The 13948-nt window shown below is 39.4% G+C and overlaps 1 protein-coding gene across 2 annotated transcripts in view; it reads left to right on the top strand.

Annotated features, from left to right (window-relative positions):
- The window catches only part of LOC108358298 (fez family zinc finger protein 2-like), a 131634-nt gene that overhangs the window by 113612 nt on the left and 4074 nt on the right, over positions 1-13948 (top strand). The window contains exons 2-4 of one of the 2 annotated variants that reach the window (XR_001846745.1): positions 5679-5750; positions 5809-5885; positions 5971-6035. Coding sequence is in view for 1 of the 2 variants with exons in the window: in XM_017609541.1 (XP_017465030.1) it covers positions 5679-5750; positions 5809-5885; positions 5971-6039 (218 nt within the window). In the remaining variant the exon portion in view is untranslated. Of the gene's footprint in view, positions 1-5678; positions 5751-5808; positions 5886-5970; positions 6088-13948 lie in introns of those variants that run through there. The other variant, XM_017609541.1, reaches the window with a different exon arrangement.

Below are 13948 nucleotides of genomic sequence, written 5' to 3'. Positions count from 1 at the left end.
ACCTGCTGCACTCGATTTACGTGCTTGTACCAACTACCTGGCTCTTCGCTACACAACTTCGATACCATTGGAACTACGATTTGATGGATCCGCTTAACCTGACCGTTTCCCCGCGGTACGCCCGTCGCAATGAGCAAATGCTCGATACCTTCTTTCACGCAGTATTCTTTAAAGAGATTACCTGTAAATGCAGTACCCCTGTCAGTGATAACGCGTCTGGGATTTCCGAAAACTGCTGCCTGCTTCGAAAGACGATCTACAACTGCCTCAGCGCCAGAATTTTTAGTAGGATACAACCATACGAACTTAGAGAATGAATCAACAACAACGAGAATATAATTGTACTGCTTCTTTGTTTGCTCCATCGGACCAACGTGGTCCAAATGTAGCGTACATAGCGGCTGATCTTCTTTATCTATAGGATTTAAAAACCCTTCTCTTTTACCCCCTTTGGAGTTGGTAACTATGCATTTTACACAACTTCTGACGATTTTTACTGCTTTTGTACTCAGCTGCGGTATAAAAAATGTTTTTTCGACTGCTTCCTGGGTCTTTTTTGGCGAAAAGTGTCCCTGTTTGTGCGCCATACGCACGATCTCCTCCTCCATGAGTGATGGCACCACTATCAGCTCTTTAATCGGGTCCTTGTAAAGTAAGTTGTGTTTCATATAGAAATCTTCGTATTCGTCTTTTTCCAAAACCTTGCATACCGCCCGTACCCAGGCATCTTGTTGCTGCGCCTCCTTAAGCTGGTGAATCAGGGAATCTTCCAATAAAAGGCATGCCACTCTACTTAATGCGTCGACGTGACGCATCTTCGACCCGCTCCTATGTTCGATTTCGTAGTCGTAGTCTTGTAACATCATCGCCCAACGTGATACCCTTACCGGAACATCTCTCTTCCTCATCATCATTGTAAACGCATTACAATCAGTGACGATTTTCAGCCTATTCCTAGCAAATACACCCTCCATTTCTTGAGCGCCTCGACTATCGCTAAAACTTCCAATTCATAGGAGTGGTACTTCTCCTCTACTGGTTTAGTCTTTCGGCTCATGCACTGAATCGGATGCAGTTGCTGGTCCTCACTATCTTTCTGCAAAAGGACAGCTCCATAACCGTGCATCGATGCGTCTGTATGCACTTCGGTAAGTGCCTTTGGATTGTACAGTCGCAAAACTGGTGCACTGACTAATACGGCTATTAATTGTCGGAACGCTGCATGCTGCTCCTCTTTAAATACAAACTTTGCGTCTTTACGTAAAAGGTCAGACAGTGGTTTGGCGATCACTGCATAGCCTTCGATAAACCGACGGAAATAAGACGTGAGTCCCAGAAACCTCTGTACCCCTTTTTTATCGATGGGCATTGGAAATGTTTTGACGGCCTGCGTCTTGGCCTCCGATGGTCTTATTGTACCATTCTCGATAATGTAGCCTAAGAAATCGACTTTGGTTTTCAGGAATTGGCATTTTTCCCATTTAATACGTAAATTATATTCCGCTGCCCTAACCAACACCGCTTTTAACTTGTCTATACCTTCCTCTATATCGATGGATGGAATTACAAGGTCGTCCATGTATGCTACAACGATGCCGTCCCTTACTAAATCCCTGAATACCGCAAAAATGAACCGCGTGAACACTGCTGGGGAATTAGAAATACCGAAAGGGACGAACGCAAACTCATACTGACCTTGATGGGTAACAAATGATGTGTACTTCCGAGATCTCTCTTCAATCGGAACATGAAAGAACCCATTCCTGAAGTCTAAAGTGGTGAAGACTCGTGCCCCTTGCAACCTTTCCACGACGTCATCCATGAGTGGCATCGGAAAATTATCTCTCATTATTTTTTCATTAAGGCGACGATAGTCGCAACATAGTCTCTTGCTCCCATCCTTCTTTGCCACTAGTACGATTGGCGACGCATATTCGGAGGCACTAGGAAGGATAATGCCTTCTTTCAACCATTCCGAAATTTGTTTATCGACGACGCACCTATCAGAATACGACATACGCCTCGGCCCTTGGAATACCGGAGTGTCATCAGTCAAGCAAATCTTCATGGCGACTGGAGAGTCGTGCAGTTTCTTAGGCGAATACGCTTCGATAACGCTTTCTACCACCCTTGCTTGCCCACCACTGAGATGTGACAAATCAACATAGTACATCTTTTTTGAACACGGCTCTGCGTCAAGCACAAATCTTGAAATTCCTCTAAAATAGTTATTTTGGCTTTAGGCGCTTGTTGCACGGTATCTGAAAGTAGTTCGCTCTTATTTTTCTGCCTAAACTCGACGTTGTCTTCCGTGATAATTAAGTCAACCTGCTTCAAAACGTTATTACCTATTATTGCCTGGTATACGATATCACGCTCGCGGACGACATGGAATGTTATGTCTAATTCGATTCCATCTACGTTAACCTTAATCGTGAAACTACCAATTGTAGTGAGAATGCTATTACCTATACCTCTCAACTGATGTACTTCGTTGGACAACTCAATTTCCCTTAACATCATAAGCACATCGTAGCGCAAAAGGCACAGGTCACAACTCGTATCTAACAATGCCGAAAATGTAAAATCATGAATGGATAAGTCCTTGAAAACTACACAGCCAATGGAAGCAATACGCATCGCCTCTAGCGTATTCACCCTAGCACCTTCGTTCTTGACAAGCGGTTTCTTCTTAGGACAATCCACAATGCGATGTCTTGGCTGGTTACACCCGAAACACGTTGATTGTCGTGGCCGTTGACAAGTATTGGCCAGATGACCTAGCTCCCCGCACCTATAGCAACGTTTCGTGTCAGTTCCCCGAGCTTTACCAACAGGCTTATCGTCCTCACGTTTATTTTGAAACAGGCTTGCACTGGGTTGACGCCCCGAGCGTACTTTCTCATAAATAAGAACTTGAGACTTCAGTTCTTTTATCGAACTAGCTTGATATAAATTAGCCTTATTTGACCTGGAGTCAGGGATTCCCTCAACAAAATACTCGATAAGACTTTTATCGTCCAGATCTATCGGCCTACCTATTTCCATAAGGCTATGGTACTCACGGTAATCTTCGTTAGGGCGCTTGCGCCTATTTCTAAGGGCACGGTGCACCTCGATAGATGATGCTATAACACCAAACTCTTTTTTCAAACTCTCTCTAAGCAAACCCCAAGAAGAAATGCCGCGTTGACTGCGAACAAAAATTTTAGCCGCCCCCTTCAATAATTGCTTACTATAGATACATTTCTGTAAATCGCCCCACTGCACTGCTGTGGCGTTGGCCTCAAAGTCGTCGAGCCATTCTTCCACTGTGGGCTGTCCCGTACAACTAAACGTCGAAAGCGATCCCTCAATATCTCGTAAAGTGAAAACTGGACGCCCCACACCCGCCACCGCTACCACGCTACTTTGCGCGGAATCGCTATCTCTGACAGAGCCATCATCGTCGCCTATAGTGAGGCCGAAGTGCTCGCACAATCTGTCCTGTAGTGTAGATTTCCGTCCGTTTGTCGATAGTCCCAATTCCCCCAGTTTTTCTTTTAAACCGTTCACTGTTAGTGCAAAAATTTGTTCCCTGTCCATGTCAAATGCAAATATACAGTGTTCAATGCAATAAAAGTTACAAGTTTATAAAATACTTAAATACTCAATTTAAAGGATTATGTTAAGTCGGTGTTCAAAAATTCAACCACACCAGGCTTTACAACGTGTTACTATGCTAATCAATAAGACGATTAGTTGAAATTAGATATTAATTGCAGTAATTGCTTCAATTTTCACATCAATAGATTCAACCGAAATTCTTACTAGAAATTGCTTTACTTTGATTTGAAATTCGTAAACAAAGTTATACTTTTCTCGCTACTACTTCGTCTGTTTCTTCCTGTTTTGTTTTAACAATTTTCCAATCAGATTTTTATTTGATTTTTATTTCGCAATGTACATATATACTTCTCGCTCTATCTAATTAAACTCATACCTGTTTTTGCTTTTGCAACTTCGTATACTTATGTTAAAACTAGTGTCTTACTCCTTCCGCTTTCTTATTCAATTAACGCACCGACGAGTTGTTTAAAGCTGCTTTATCATCAGTGTTCTCTCTTTTGCTCGTTCTTGATTTCGCCTTTCGCCAAACACAAGTGCATCTGCTCTGCACTGCTTATAATATGTGTACTTCGCGTTATTTCGCCAACCGCTAGTGCATCTGCTCTGCACTGCTAGTAATACACTCACAAGCACATCTACTCTGCCCTTGTTCGTGAATAATCGCCTTCGACTTCGCCTTGGTGTCCAACTGCTAGCGCATCTGCTCTGCGCTGCTCGTAACACAGACACAAGTGCATCTACTCTGCACTACGCGTGGTATAATTGCTTGGCCTGTTTTCGCCAACTGCTAGCGCATCTACTCTGCACTAACCAAACTGTTACCGCGCTCTCTCCCGCTCAAAAAGTCTATCACTTGCACTTTCTGCTGCGCACAATGCTATATAAGCGCGCTCAACGCTGCGCACACTATCACTTGCGCTTTCTGCCGCTCACAATGATATATGAAAGCGCTCTCCGTAGTGCGCACTGACTTTAACTTGCGCTCTTTGCTGTTCACAGACTGCTGTCAACCGTTTATTTTGCTCTTGATGCGATTGACTCGGCGTTTCTAACGGCCTGGGATAGCGGTACTTCTAACAGACGCCACCAGTCACTTCACCAACTGTTAAGTACAGTCACAGGGACTTTAAAAAGTAAAATTTTACGCCACTTCTGGCTACGACACTAATAGTCCACGCTTAAAGGCACTTTTAGTACAGTGGATGCTTCGATTTGCACGAACGATTTTTCCGTCCACTGCTTCACTAGCGTAGCAGTGTTCGTCTGCGCTCTTATTTAGCGCCGAAACTAGTAATTTCGCTTAAGTTTTCCGCGATATTTTGCATAAAGCTATTAGTACCACCCACTTATATATTTGGCGTTTAGTGGTTGCTGCCACTCTTATTGTGCTTTAACACAAATTTACACAACCGCTCGCGCACTCTTGGCAGGATTTGATCCACGCCTGACACCACTTGTAGAATTAGGAGACGAGTCTTTTAGTTTTATTAAATGTTTATTAAAACTTTGTAATTTAGTTGTACATTTATTAGAAATAAGTAATTTAGACTTTAAAATTAATCTTAAGTAATTTTAGATTTTATTCATGTATTTGATGTGTCGCGCGCCGGCTTTTAACTTCAACTGTCCGTTGTTCGCTGTAGCGTCATTGTCCTCGTCTCTTTCGTTCAATTGTCGTTCGTCTATTCTTCAACCGTCAGATGAGAGTGGCAGTTTAGGGTTGCCACATATATACCGGTAAAAATGGCACATATATACATATATGAAAGAATACCCACAGGCGACGCCTCTAGCCATTGTGTATCACAATTTTAAGTTATCGATGTAAATTTTTTTAATCCCCCACTTCGCCAAATCCTGGATACGCCACTGCATGGCATTATTTTTTTAAGAAAATGGACCACATGGACACTGAGAACTTATTTGAGGAATCTCCTCCGGCCACATCTACACCGAAGGGAGGAATAAAAAAAAAAATTGCTATCAACTGATTTCAACTCACAATGTAAATTAATATTCAAATTAGTACAAGTACGTATGTTAATTTTTAAATTAATAACTACTTTTAGTATTAAATTCGCAGCCAAGCCAATGTGCCTCGATCGCTGTCAATTCGACGACGGCTTCTAGCTCCAATAAAGGTAAACACATATTAAAACACGTCTTAAAACATTGTATTGAAACTCTTTATTTTTACAGAAATATTGGACATGTTGGAGGTCATATTTCAAAAGAAATGTAGCTTGCAATCACGATTAGACAGGCTGGAAGAAAACGTAATTTATTATTTTACACTTTTGCATATCCTATGTTTTTAATTGAAGTTATTTTTTTATATATGTACATACGTATGTCTTTCAGATGGAGATGACCTTCATACCAATCTGGCGGACATTATGCCCCTCATGTCTTTCTGCAACGGAAAGGTAGTGTCTCAGAGGTGGTCCCATACTAATTTGGTTTAGATCCGATCATTGAATCAAGAAATATATAGATCTATATATATATTTTTTTAAGTCGGTTTTTTTTGGTAAAAATTAATTGTTATAGGATAGAGTGCACTAAAATATTTGTGCACGAATGGTTAGTGTATACTTTATAGAATAAGATCGTAAATTTTTTTTTGTTTAACACAAGGAGAAGTCTGTTATATTGTTAATTTTTTATTGCGAAATTTAATATTATTTAATACTATTAAAAAATTTAATTTTTCCAGTATGAAGTTTTTTTCGATTCTCCTACTTTTTCTGAATACACCATTAAAATTTGGTTATTTTTCATTTAATATTTACGGAAATATAGCAATTAATATATAAAATTGATGAAAAGAAGGTCAAAAATTCATTTATGCATAAATTTTTGAAAAATTGAAATTTTCAAAAAATATTTTAAGACATTAATTTTCACATATAGACCTTTGAATATCTGTCAAAACATATTTGAAATTCTACTACTTAATTTTTAGTGGCCCGTTTCAGAAAGTTTGACACATAGTTAGATTTAAATACCGTAAGTAATTTTGTTCTACTGGTGTTCATGAAGGGAGAAATCACCATACTGATGCTTATGATAGTGAGCGGGACGACTGCGGCAGAAAGAAGTTCTGCGCAAAAATACTTCCACCGTTTTCTTTGGTAATACAGAAAGGAGAATTCTACTGCCTGAGAGTTATAATCCCTAAGTGCGGCCGAAGGCCGCCTACGCAGAAAGGTGCTCTCTGCAAAAGGTGTTCAGCCCCCTTCTTTGGCAACACAGAAAGGAGAATTCTTGCCTGAGGGTTATAATCCATAAGTGCGGCCGAAGTCCGCCTACGCAGAAAGGTGTTCTCTGCAAAAGGTGTTCAGCCCCCCTTCTTTGACAACACAGAAAGGAGAATTCTACTGCCTGAGGGTTATAATCCATAAGTGCGGCCGAAGTCCGCCTACGCAGAAAGGTGTTCTCTGCAAAAGGTGTTCAGCCCCCCTTCTTTGGCAACACAGAAAGGAGAATTCTACTGCCTGAGGGTTATAATCCCTTAGTGCGGCCGAAGGCCGCCTACGCAGAAATCTGCAAAAGGTGTTCAGCCCTCCTTCTTGGGCAATTCAGAGAGGAGAATTCCACTGCCTGAGGGTTATAATCCCTTAGTGCGGCCGAAGGCCTCCTACGCAGAAAGGTGTTATCTGCAAAAGGTGTTCAGCCCCCTTCTTTGGCAACACAGAAAGGAGAATTCTACTGCCTGAGGGTTATAATCCCTTAGTGCGGCCGAAGGCCTCCTACGCAGAAAGGTGTTATCTGCAAAAGGTGTTCAGCCCCCTTCTTTGGCAACACAGAAAGGAGAATTCTACTGCCTGAGGGTTATAATCCATAAGTGCGGCCGAAGTCCGCCTATGCATAAAGGTGTTCTCTGCCAAAGGTGTTCAGCCCCCCTTCTTTGAAAACATAGAAAGGAGAATTCTACTGTCTGAGGGTTATAATCCTTTAGTGCGGCCGAAGTCCGCCTACGCAGAAAGGTGTTCTCTGCAAAAGGTGTTCGGCCCCCCCTTCTTTTGCAACACAGAAAGTAGAATTCTACTGTCTGAGGGTTATAATCCCTATGTGTGGCCGAAGGCCGCCTACGCAGAAAGGTGTTCTCTGCAAAAGGTGTTCGGCCCCCCCTTCTTTTGCAACACAGAAAGTAGAATTCTACTGTCTGAGGGTTATAATCCCTATGTGTGGCCGAAGGCCGCCTACGCAGAAAGGTGTTCTCTGCAAAAGGTGTTCGGCCCCCCCTTCTTTTGCAACACAGAAAGTAGAATTCTACTGTCTGAGGGTTATAATCCCTATGTGTGGCCGAAGGCCGCCTACGCAGAAAGGTGTTCCCTGCAAAAGGTGTTCAGCCCCCCTTACTTGGTAAATTTATTTTTTTTTCAAAGAATATATATATTTTTCTATTAAATGATTTTTCTCAAAATTTATCCACATAAAGTATATTAATATGTATAATAAAAAAAGGGATTTTATTATACCAATATATATTATCTAAAATAATATCTCGCAGGCATCGTTGAGTTCCTTGGTTTGGGTTCTTCGAAAATCGGTGTTAAGGATTTGCCACTGTCTGCGAAAACTCTTTTCCTAACAAACAAAGAAAAAAAACACAAATTCAGACCATTTGTGGAGGACAGTTTATGTATATTGTAATTCAAAAGGGTTTTGAATCTGATTCTTTTCCGTTTTTAAAAGAAAGTAGCGAAATTTTAAGAATCTTGTTGATTTGGGAGTCGTCAAAAAACTACTACATCTATTGATGAAAAGCTGAAACGTGCATCAAATGAATGAAAAGTTTAACGTTTCCGCTTGGGTGTCAGCTGAATTCGGAAGAGTGTGCAGGAATTTGGATGACATCGGAAATTGGAAATCCACCGAATACAGGCAATTTGTGTTATATGTTGGAAGATTCATTTTAAAAAGTTGCGCTGATGGCGATCGGTTTTATAATTTTATTATATTTCATGCCAATATACGCATTCTCTCCTGTGAAAGCTCCTACAAAACAGAAAACACACATGCACAAGGTTAAAGTATTATAGCAACCAAAAACAGAAATTACCCAAGCAGATCGAGCAACTAAAAGTCTTGTTAGAATGCAAGAAATATGAGCTGACTCCCAAACATCGGACAAACTCGGTTAAAAACACAACAATAAATAGCACATCCCAAAATATAAAACAGAAAATAGAAAAAAAACCAAACTAATCTTCCTCATGAAAATGCTGAACATAGAAATAACACAAACAAACATGAGTATTAGAGCAGCAAAAAATAATTTGCATCACACAGAAATTCAACTAAAGCGCACATTAAGTGAATCGGAGTTTATCAAGTTCATACAAAAACTAAACCTTTTATGTCATAAGATGGCGAAGGAGAAAGAATCAACTCTCATCTCTAAAATTGAGAAAATAAAACAGGAAAGAATGCGAAAACTAGACATAAGCATCAACGAAAACGGGTTCGTAAACAAAACCAGCATCGTCCTTCCCCAGGAAGTGAAGTGGCTCCTCTCATTAGGAAAGAAATTCAACACCACGTGTGCGAGGTGTGCAAGTATTGTTTTTAAATACGAAAATTTTAAAACGATAATCAAATAAAAAATATTCATATTTACTATGCGTTATTTCCCCCAGTGAATTCATAAAATTTTTCTTAATATTACAACGCGTTTTTTCTCTCAGTGTAGTCATTTTTATTTAAAATTTGTGCAATCAAATCGAAAACCGGGACACTTAAACGAAACCCGGGACATAAGGTTGGACCGGGACACCGGGACAAATAGTCTAAAACCGGGACATGTCCGGGAAAACCGGGACGTCTGGCAGCCCTAGCCTTAACATTCTATTAGCTACATACGAGAAAAGCGCTTTGAAAGAAATATTTATAATTGGTCTAAAATTGGGAAACGAATCCATCATCCGCCACTTTTGGAAAATGTCAATTTTCCGGTAAGTTATATAATTAAATTTTATACTTTATTAGTTTTGTAATAATCTGATATCTGACTTCAAGTGTTAAGATTTCGAGAAATTATTTAAAGTTTGAGCATTAACGAGTTATAATGTCCCACCCGTCACGTTGCAATGCCCCGTTTTCAATAATTTGTCCATTTTGTGTACTCCCGTCTAAAGCTATTGATTTCGCAGCTGAATTACATCAATTCACTGATCCTAGCACCTAGCAAATTTGGCGCGTCTTGCAAAAATAAATAAATAAATTAGAAAATAGAATGCAAAAATTAGAGCCAATGTCGTATTCATAATGGTCTAATTCACGATATTACACCAAATCAACAGAAAATCATCCACATTGTAAAATGAGCAAAATTGTAAAATATGGTAGATTTTAAGCTTACGGTGGTAGATGTGGTAGAAATTTAGCAAAAAAAAGTAAAGATCTACCACAAAAGTGGTATAGTCCGCACACTGGGTCGAAGCTGAAAAAACTCATGAACCAAAAAAATACAAGAAAACGAAAGAACGCGGTGTTGTATTTGTAACTGGGTTTGAGAAAAAAGTTTGCGAAATCGGGTTCGTCAGCTGAGAGGGGGAGGGGGGCTCTACCCTAAGCTGGCATTTCAGGGTACTATTTTATATATGTATAAGGAAAATTTGAAAGTTAGGGGGGGGGGGGGCTCGAGCACCCCCCTGCCCCTACCTGGCTACGCCCATGCAATCACCACTATTTTACACTTTTATGTAAGTAAAGAGGAGTTAAATCAACATGACAACACATTTTAAAGCATCATTTTACCTGAATTGTGTGTTTAAAGTAGCTGACAATAATATTGGCTAATTTTGGTTTTCGTTGTTTTCTTTGCTTTATTTAATTTTCGCTCGTTTTCCAGTGAAACATGATGGCGTAGAACCCGCTGAAAAAATCTAATTTTTTCACTCTCTTGTTCTTACGTGAACTTGTGTCTTTCGTTCATGGGAACAACTTTTTGAGAAACTTTACCTCACCGTTCTCGTTGCAGAAATGTTCCAATGTGAAACCGACCATTCTCTGAAACGGCAAAATACAAAGCATCAGTCCCCTGCAAAACTCGAATGACCGAAACTACAATACACTTACAGGGCCTGACACACTAGCCTGCTCTGTCGGACTGCTCTGTCGGACACCACTCAAACGCACACTGGACTGGGCAGTCGGCCGAAAACAGGTTTCAGTTTTGTATACATGAACTATGCATGATTGTGTTAGTGCATGTGGCACATGCACCAAAACCAAATTGGAAACATGTTGTCTATGTGTGCGTGTTAGTCCACTGTCAATCCGCGGACTGAAATGAGCGAGGTAAACTCGAAGGGCCTGAGCACACTAGCCTGCTCAGTCGGACTGAGCAGTCCACCACTCGAACGCACACTGGACTGGGCAGTCGGCTGAAAACAGGTTTCAGTTTTGTATACATGAACTACGCATGATTGTGTTAGTGCATGTGGCACATGCAAACAAAACGAAATAGAAAACATGTTATCTATGTGTGCGTGTCAGTCCACCGTCAATCCGCGATTTTCGCGGACTGAAATGAGCGAGGTAAACTCGAACTCTCTTTCCCCTCTTATCCACACAAAACAGGTTTTAGGCAGACTGAGCAGTCCAGTATGCGGAGGCCCGAACTCTCTTCCCACTCTTATCCACAAAAAACCGGTTTTAGGCGGACTGAGCAGTCCAGTGTGCAGAGGCCCACACAAATTTTTGATTGCCGCAAAGGCCCAATTTCAGATGGCCTATTTAAGTAGAGATTGTTGATTAACTTCTACTATTCATTTTAAGATCATACATTTAATCTGCACTTAAATGGCCAATATCGGCTATTTAAATATGCGATACGCAACAATGTGTTTGTACCACACAACCAAGATTGATTGATCCCACGAAAAAAACAATCAGCTGTTCAGCATAAAATGTAAATAAACAAGCAAATGCAACAACAGTTTCAAGGAACAAGCAGCGGTGCTGCCAATTGCTTAGCATATTTAAACGAAGTTGATCTGAAACCCAACGAAAGTTAAATGGCATTTAACCCTTCGATTTGTGAGAAGGTCCCTAGGGACCTTTTCGTATTTCATGTGCCTATATCTTTTTGTTCAATGCATTTTTGAAAAGAATTTATACATGTATTGCAAGAATAAATTAAGCTGAATCGTTTAAAATAAGTTTCGAAGGGATACGGGATCACGTTCGAGTGTTATTGAGATTTCAACATATATAGTACGGGGATTAGTGACAAGGTCCCTAGGGACCTTGTACAATTTTAGAAGAAATTACAAGTTACTTGCATTTTTGAAAAGAATTTATACATGTACTAGCTTATACCCGCGGGTTTCACCCCGCGCTTTTATACAAATATGAAAAATAATTTAATGATGTTAGATTTTATTGCTGTGCCCATTTCGTTATAGCTCGTTATTTTTTAAGCGAGTTAAGGTATTTAGGCCGTTTAATCTATGAAATTATAAAATCTCGTCTGCGCGCTAGATATACGAAACATATCAATCCCTCTAAGTTTACCTTAAAATGGTTCCAGGTATACGACGCGTGAACGTGTAACCTTCTTGGAGGTGCCTAATATTTCCAAATCAAATTTAGAAACCTGGCCTTGATAAAATACCACTTCTCATTACTGTAGCAAATGCCTCAAGAGAGCTTTATAGGGACCTTGTCACTAATCCCCGTACTATATATGTTGAAATCTCAATAACACTCGAACGTGATCCCGTATCCCTTCGAAACTTATTTTAAACGATTCAGCTTAATTTATTCTTGGAATCTTACTAATATTATAAATGTGAAAGTTTGTATGTTTGGATGTTTGGGAAATCATCACGCGGAAACGACTGAACGGATTTGCATGAAATTTGGTACGCAGATAGCTTATGGGCCAGATTGGATAATAGGCTATTTTTTTAAGAGTTACCACGTGTCAAAAAAGTTTAATTTATTTAATATGCGGGAACGACTGAATGGATTTGCATGAAATTTTGCACACATATAGCTTATGACCTGGGTTAGAAAGTAGGCTACTTTTTAGGAGTTGCCACCTGTTAGAAATGTTTAATTTAATTAATACGCGGAAATGAGTGAACTGATTTGCATGGAAGTTTTCACACAGATAGCTTATGAGCTGGGTTGAAAAATAGGCCACCTTTTTTAAGAGTTACCACCTGCTAAAAAAGTTTAATTAAATTAATACGCGGAAAAGTCTGAACGGATTTGCATGAAATTTTGCAAGCAGATAGCTTATCACCTACAGTGGAAAATAGGCTAATTTTTTGGAAGAGATGCCACCTGTTAAAAAAGTTTTAATTAAATTAATACGCCCAAACGACTGAACAGATTTGCATGACATTTCGTACAGAGATAGCTTATGACCTATGTTGGAAAATAGGCTACTATTTTAAGAGTTATCACGTATTAGGAAAGTTTAATTAAATTAATACGCGTAAATGACTGAACTGATTTGCATGAAAGTTTGCACACAGATAGCTATGACCTAGACTGGAAAATAGGCTACTTTTTTAAGAATTGTTACCTGTTTGAAAATGAAATTTTGTTCAAAGGTGGTTTATGACCTGGATTGAAAAATAGGCTACTTCCTTAACCCGTTTTCCGATCAGAACGAAATTTAGTACACTTACTACGGATTTCGGAAGGATGGTCTTAGACTGAAAGTAAGTCCGATAACTCAAGGCCCCTCCCATGCAAATTGGAATTTTCATATTACATACATATCTCTGGAAGTATTTGTGGGAGGGAACTGAAACTTGGTATAGTGATATGTATGTGAAATCAATGATGGCATTAATGGATTGATGTTTTAATTAGTTAGTTAATTCGATTAAATTCAATCTGATTACAGTTAATCATGATTAATTTTAATCTGACTAAACAGTTAATGGTAACCGCGATTAAAAAATTAATCTTTAGACATTAACTCTTAATTTGATCAAGTACGTTTGGTGATTAATTCAGTTATGCTGGAATTTCCCTGTGCACACATAGCATGTTAATCCGGTATGGCTAAGTCGGGCTTCCTCATCAATCTAAGCAATTTGGTGTGCATTTTCATTAAGATATATGTATACCAACAAACGTTTTACAAACTAGGTTTGTAAAAGTTCCCAGTTTATGTATTACTAATAACAATAATTATAATTTTTTTATATCATGTGCTTTTTATAAGCGTAAAACACAAAATAATAACTATAACTGGTGTTTAGTTTCAAACTCGGACAAACTAGACAAATTAATCAGATTTTATTTTTAATTGGATTAACGATTAATGTTTTAAATTAATTAAACGTAATCGCATGCCAGCGATTAA

This window comes from Rhagoletis zephyria, unplaced genomic scaffold, assembly GCF_001687245.7.
Source record: "Rhagoletis zephyria isolate East Lansing unplaced genomic scaffold, Rhagoletis_zephyria_1.1 Rzeph_scaffold_00233, whole genome shotgun sequence".
NCBI lineage: Eukaryota > Metazoa > Arthropoda > Insecta > Diptera > Tephritidae > Rhagoletis > Rhagoletis zephyria.
Note: the sequence above shows the minus strand (reverse complement) of the source record. Positions and strands in the feature narration are given on the sequence as shown.